Below are 7,102 nucleotides of genomic sequence, written 5' to 3' on the forward strand. Positions count from 1 at the left end.
GTTCAGTACAACAGCGTTGAAATTGGTGGAGGATTGTTGGATTTAGGTCCATGTTTGGCCCAATCGGAAAAATTCCAAAGCATGCACCACCTTTAGTCCCATATTGCTAATTCAAGGAGAGGTTACCTTGCTTAAATATATGAGTCTTCTCTCTATGTAAAATAGGTGCAAATGAGAGAGAAGGAGATTGTTGCTACACGCATGTGCAGCTCACGCGCATTTTTTCGTGTGAAAAATCGCGTGACTTGCGACACGTACGTGTACAACAGGCTATTATTTGTGTAGTTTTTATTTTTTTAATGCTGAGCATAATAGCGCTTCAATGTGATTAAAACTGCTACTTTAAACAGTAATAAGGTGTGTCAGTTTCTGCTATTTGATTACAACAGTTTCTGTCATTCAAATGGACAGTTTTTACTGTTTGATGAGGAGAATTGATGCACTATGAAGGCCTATAAAACCAGGAGACGTCCTGGTTGAAGGGTACGCAGTCACACGCTCACCTCCCCACTCGCTGTGCTGAGCTTCTCGCTACTTCGTCTCGTCGACCTTTGAGTTTGGCGTGCACCGGACTTAAAGATAGCGGGATCTCCAAAACCACTGCCGCGAGACTCCTGCACGGGGTGGCAATCAGGTTTTTGGGCAGCGTCTACACACGACCGCCTGGTGATCTGCAACATCTACTTCAACATGTTCGACTAAATTCTGCACGGGATTATTGAGTAATTTCCTTGCGTAATTCTGTTCTAGTCAGTATGTTGTATGTTTACATATTTTATTTGCTTGTATCATTTTTTATCTATGAGTTTTTTCTCTAAATAAAATCTGAAATGTATTTTAGGCACATATTTCCAACAGCATGGACTTAGAGATGAACTATTAGAAGAGTATGGGCACACGTCAGAGGAGGAAGAATGGAATTTCCACTAGCAATAAAGCTATTCGTTAGTGGTTTCCACTTGTTGGAGTTGACATGGTTGCCGGAGCGACGGGCCGGGCGGTATGCAATTTTTGTGGCCTTTCTTTTCCCGATGACCAAACGAATTTGTTTCTGATCTCCTTTTGAAAAATTCAGAAACTAAGTACTTAATAATGACCTATCCCAGAGCAAAATTAGATGGCTGGCAGTAAATATTTCATGAGGTTTTTTCCCTAAAAAAATATTTCATGAGGTTTTCCATAGTACTAGTGATATGTGAAGGCATGTTTGGGTCTCATTTGAGAATCTAGATTCTAGATGGTGAATAGAGAATCTAGATAATAGTGAAGAACTGAATATAGAATCTGAATTCTGGATCCAAATTTCGTTTCAAAAAAAATTCTGGATCAAAATATGAGGGGGTGTTTAGTTCTTATATATTCTCACAGTGATTATTGCCTTTGCATAGTAAAAATCTTTTAATAGTATATTTTGGTATACTGTTGGATGCTAAAATCTCATTCTAGCTACAATCTGAAGTTTTGGATCTCCTCCTTATTTTCCCACCTCTTTCTCATTTTTCATACATGAGATCCAAATATGACCTAAACTGTAATCTTTGAGAGTAATACTACCTGGAAGTTTGAGTGGCCTTGGGACAGCCTTTTGGTCTGAAGTTGATTCAAGAAAAACCTAGTGACCCGGTTTGACCTACACACATTCTTTTGGTAATCTAATTCCTCAAATAGTATTTAAGTTCGTGCTCCACTTTATTTAAGAGCAATATTTTTGCATGTTGACCAAATAAGGTTATTACTAGTATTAGATTACATACAATTATTATATTGACTTCATTTTGTAAGGTCCCTGATCTCACTATCCTGTTTCGGATTATCAGATTATGCAGCCAGATTGTTCTTCCTGCATATTCTCGAGTTTTCTGCTACTTAAATTTTTTTTTGAGCAACTTCTGCTACTTAATGTGGTCACTCTCAGTGAGCTAATTGCTTGAAAGGCCCAGCTGGATATACACATATACATCTGTTCTTTTTCTTTGAATATAGTTTTGTTTTGAAGCACTTCTAATGTTCCTTTTTGGTTACAATGATGAAGTGTCCCATTTACATATTTCTTTTCATTGTGCATGTTTGCTGCAGTATTGCAACTTATAGATATGTGCTAAAATATCTTTTCATTGGATGGAATGCTGAAATGGCATTGAGAAGTTGGGCATAAACTGAGTTATGGCCACGATGGCACTGTACTCTGACCTTGATTTGCACCGGCGCATAATCGGAAAAGTAAGAAGGGTCCACAAACTTCTCGAGAATAAGTGTTGCTTTCACATAATTATGACAAGGATCCTCCAACGAACTGACTTTAGTATGTAGCTCTTCGCTCAAGTTGATACAATACATGTGAGTGGTGCTGGGGTTCAACTTCCACATGCTTGGTACCCCCTTACAAGTAGAAAACGTTTGACGTTAGTAACTGCTAGACGTGGTCACAACGGTGTTAACAGATTATTCTGTTTTTTACTCTTTTATGAGGAAAATATACTATTTAGTATAGTTTATCTACTGAGTGAAATGATGATGGAAGCTTTTGTTTTGCCTACTATTATTACTAAAATAAAATTGGTTCAATTTATGAGAAAAACTAGACCCAAAATCATACAACTTGGAAGGATGTGTCACATTTCTCTCGACAACTTTGACAGAACAAGAAACACGACTAACACCGCTTTTTATGGAAGGAAACTAGGGAAAAAAACTTCATTGGCACTGCTCTGTGAAAAAGCAATTTGAACAGGACAAACCTACCAAGAGAAACTGAACAACCCAACACCAAAACTTGCTCACGAAAACATCAATGATTGTATATGGAAACAACCAAAATCATTTGGGCACAACAACTAAAGAACAACCCATAACTTGGTCATCATTGCCTAGCTTGCTGCACAAAATGTGACAGAGCATCTCAGACTTCTGGCCAAAGTGCGACGCTAGATAACTTTCTTGTGAGGAGCGCCCTGAATTTCTAAGCCAACGAAGTATCTCTCCTCTAAGCTTGGTCACATCCTCCTCGTACTCCTCCTCCTTCCCTGAGGACCTCGGATCCACATGCTGACGGTGGAATGCTTAGATAGGGCTTCGCCTTGGCAAAAATTTTGGGAATGTACGTAGTCTCCATTGATACCGCGTAGAAATCTCGAGGAGTTGTGAACTCTGTCGGCAGCGCCGCCGGAGACTGAGTAAGTTACGGTACCAACAGTTGTTTGTTGTGGAGCTATGTTTCTCGATTGAGACTGTCTCCAGTAGGCAACGCATCACGCGATCTATACCTAAAATGCCTAGTTTACATGAAAGAAACGGCCTCCAACAGAGTAGGCAAAGGGAAGACCTAGTTTGCGTCGGAGGTGAGAGGGAACTCAAAAATACGTATGTCTCTCTCCTTGACCCAAATCGACGACAGGAGGAGAAGCTCGTCGGACGCGGCTCTTGCTCCGAGGAGGATCACCGGCAAGAAGCACACGCGGACCACCTCGCGATGGCGAGATCTGTCGGTGCGCGGCTCGATCCGGCGCTTCTTGGGCGGCTTGACCTGCTCCTCGTCGCCGCTTCTGTCCCCGGCCAGGTCCTTCGCCCCGTCGGAGCCGTCAGAGTACGACGGGGGAGGTGGGGCCCGACGGTGGTGCTGGTCCGGGGGCAGCTGGGAGAGCTTGACTACGAGCTTGAGCTTGCGCTGGCGCCGGTCGGAGGCCGAGGAGCCGGTGGCGCCACCGTCGGCGCGGGAGTCGGAGCTGGACGGCTCCGGCGACGACCCCCGCTGGCGGGGGCGGGAGGGCGAGGACGACGGCGAGTCGGAGCTTGAGCCTGCTGCCGTCCGCGTTTTGGCCTCATTGGGGTTTGGTTCGCCTGCCTTCTCTTTCTTGCTCGCCTTTCCCTTTTTTCTCTCTCTTGCTCGCGGCTCCATCAGGCAGAGGCGAGCGCGGTGCTCGGCCTCGGGCGGAGCTGCAGAGCAGGGCGGCGACGGCGGTGTGGAGCAGAGCAGAGATGGGGAGAGAGGAGAATGGAGGTGGAGCAAAGATGGGCAGAGCTACATAGCAGGGCGGCGGCAGCGGCGCATGCAGGGACCCTTTGGGTTATCTGTTGGAGAAGAAAAGATTTGGGTGGATGACCTTTTTACTGTGCCAGACTCAATGCATAGAATGAGTTTTATGTTTCACTTCGCAAGTTGCTTTAACACGATTATAGGAAAGTTTTGTGGCAGCCAATAGACGAGGCGCGTGATTTGGAAGTGACAAGTGGGCTTGATCAGAGGGATGGACACGCAGCTACGCGTTCAAGAGGTCGCCGTCAGATGCGGTGGAGGCGTGTATGGTGCGGCGCCGTGCCACGCTTCCCCGGCCCCGGCCGTAGGATGTTGGTGCCGTGCACGGCGGGGATGGCGTCTCATCCAAAACCCCCCAACCCCACCGACCTCCATTTCTCTCCCCGCCCACCTCTCCCGTCCTCCCGTTCCCGTCACGCACACAGACTCTTTCTCTCTCCTCTCTTCTCGTCCTCTCTCTCTCGTCTGATCTGCATCTGCTTTTCTTCCCCTCCCCCCTTGTCTCCTGTCCCTTCTGGCGTGCGCAAAGATTTGATTTTTCTCGGGGAGGAGGCGGAGTCCGAGCAGGAGTGGTGCGCGGGAGGAAGGAGATCCTGATCTGTTCTTGGAGTGGGAAGGAGAGGAGGAGGAAGATGGCGGCGCAGGAGCAGGAGCACGAGAAGCAGCAGGCGAAGACGAGCACCACGAGCTCGCTCCCCTCCTCCAGCAGCGAGCGCTCCTCCAGCTCCGCCCCCAACAACCTCAGGGAAGGAGGTAGGTGCCGCGCCCAACCCATGCACCACCCTCTCAGATTTCCTGTTTTATTGTTTTTTTTTTGTTTCGTCTGCTAAACTCCGCAGCTGAAGTTGCCGCTGCGCGCATGCCACTGCAGGGGTGGAGAGCGACGAGGAGATACGGCGGGTGCCGGAGATGGGCGGCGCGTCGGCGTCGGCCTCGTCGGGCGCGGGCGCGGACGAGCGCCCCAAGGAGGACGGCAAGCAGGGGGGGCAGCTGGCGGCGGCCACGGGGGCGCAGCCTCCGGCGGCCGGGAAGAAGCGCGGCCGCACCGCGGGGGACAAGGAGCAGAACCGGCTGAAGCGCCTGCTTCGGAACCGCGTGTCCGCGCAGCAGGCGCGGGAGCGGAAGAAGGCGTACCTGACGGAGCTGGAGGCCAAGGCCAAGGACCTGGAGCTCCGCAATGCCGAGCTCGAGCAGCGGGTGTCGACGCTCCAGAACGAGAACAACACGCTCCGCCAGGTGCTGCCTCGCCTACCTCCGTCCATCCCCCCCATTCGTTTCCGCGGTTCGATCTGAGCTCCGAAGCGTTCCTCTCGTTCTGAGTGACCGACCCCCTGTTGCTCCCGCCGCGCAGATTCTGAAGAACACGACGGCGCACGCGAGCAAGAGGAGCAGTGGCGGCGGCGGTGGCGGCAAGGGCGGAGACGGCGGCAAGAAGCACCACTTCACCAAGAGCTGACGAGAATGGGAGAGGGACCTGGTCCGTGCTCGCGCTCGCCTGATCTGACCATTGTTGGCGTGTTGCTGTTGCTGATGACGTCTTCTTCTCTTTTTCTTCTTTTCTACTGTACTTGTGTTCGTCTGCCTCGCTGATGCACTGTTTTAACTGTTACGTAGCAATCCCGTCTCTCCGACTGTTGGTAGGGCTACTCATCACTACTGGTAGTTTCTTGGTAGGGTGTCAGTGTAATTTTCTCATTGTACTGTACTATAATTCAGCCTTGCGGTTTGGCAATTCAATTCAAGATTACCACCGTGCCAGAGCCTGATGCTTTCACTTCTTGGAGAAAAAGGGTCACCAAAGAGTCCATAAACTGTTGCGCAGGGAAAACGTGGTAACAATCACACACGTCATACATACTTGTGAGAGAACTCTGCAACTGGTGCTGGAATCTGCATTTGGAATCTTGGGTGCTCTTCTTCAGGCCGATGCAAACAGCATGCATCCTTGATTACTTGTGTGAATTCAGCGTTCCTTTGAGCATAAAGTTTGTGGTCTCTACGTGTCCGGCGTGGCTTGCAACATGAGATACAAAACACCTTTGGGCAAGCTTTTTGGGCATGGATGCACTTGCCATGCGCCCATACGGTGGTTGGCTGAAGAATCTGCCGAAGGGGACACCATTTTGCATCTCAATTGTTTCTAAGGGATCGGGACTAGTCGAAAGCAACGCGGCGGTGTAAAAACCTCTCCGCACTCCTGCACGACTTGCTCTCTTCATTCACAGGCTCTCATCGTAAATAAAAAAGAAGAGTAAAATCAGCATGAGATCAGCAGCTTTGTCTGTCGAATGCTGCTCCGTTTTGTTTGTTCGCTAACGTGCAAACACTTAACTATTTTATTCAGGCGTAGCGTAGGAGTTACAAATAATTACAAAAACCTTTCAAACATTCCTGGTACGTGGCCAAAGCACATGATATTCTTGATGGGCGCTAAGTATGCTCAGAGTGAACACTACTAACCATCAACTTTCTAATCACCTGAAGTCCTTAACTCATTTCTGAACCTCAGCTCCCCAACGTTACGACAATCAGATTAGCGCTAGCTCTCTATATTAGAGATAACGCGCGCGATCAGTATTAATTTTTTTCGGCATCATCGACGAGTAAGCCTGCCTCACCGGCGACCCATAAAAATCTGCCGGCGTGGTCAACGAGCCAGCCTGCCCCAGGTGCCGGCCTCAAACGGCGTTGGAGCAAAGAAAGCAGCACGACGAAGAACTTTTTCGGTTGCTGGCTACGTGTGCGTCGACCTCATCGTGTATTCCGCGACGAGCTTGGAGAAGAGCGACGACTTGTCCTCCAGCAGCTTGGCCGGCGTGTCGCGTTCCATGGCCACACCTGCAAAGCAGCATCACGGCGTCAGAACAAGTAACAACAAAGTTAAAAAAAAATGAAATTAGGCGGGTGGTTTGCGGGGGGCGCTAACCGTTGTCGAGGAGGAGGACCATGTCGCTGCCGAGGACCGACGTGATCCTGTGCGCGATGGTGATGACCGTCGCCTCCGAGAATTGCTGCCGAAGCGTCTTCTGGATCAGGTTGTCTGTTGCGGTGTCCACTGAAGCGGTGGCT

At 49.1% G+C, this 7,102-nt stretch overlaps 1 protein-coding gene across 2 annotated transcripts; it reads left to right on the forward strand.

Moving 5' to 3' along the window:
- Positions 1-4,425: 4,425 nt before the first annotated feature.
- On the forward strand, positions 4,426-5,630 carry LOC136461659 (transcription factor HY5-like). 2 transcript variants are annotated; one of them, XM_066460947.1, is made up of 3 exons: positions 4,426-4,786; positions 4,905-5,269; positions 5,385-5,630. In XM_066460947.1, the coding sequence occupies exons 1-3, from the start codon at positions 4,666-4,668 to the stop codon at positions 5,487-5,489; spliced, it is 591 nt and encodes a 196-aa protein (XP_066317044.1). In that variant the 5' UTR covers positions 4,426-4,665; the 3' UTR covers positions 5,490-5,630. The 2 variants fall into 2 exon arrangements, with proteins under 2 accessions (XP_066317044.1, XP_066317045.1); XM_066460948.1 differs by having other exon boundaries at positions 4,572-4,786; positions 4,879-5,269.
- Positions 5,631-7,102: the final 1,472 nt, after the last annotated feature.

Source organism: Miscanthus floridulus, chromosome 6 (genome assembly GCF_019320115.1).
Source record: "Miscanthus floridulus cultivar M001 chromosome 6, ASM1932011v1, whole genome shotgun sequence".
In the NCBI taxonomy this organism is placed as follows: Eukaryota; Viridiplantae; Streptophyta; class Magnoliopsida; order Poales; family Poaceae; genus Miscanthus; species Miscanthus floridulus.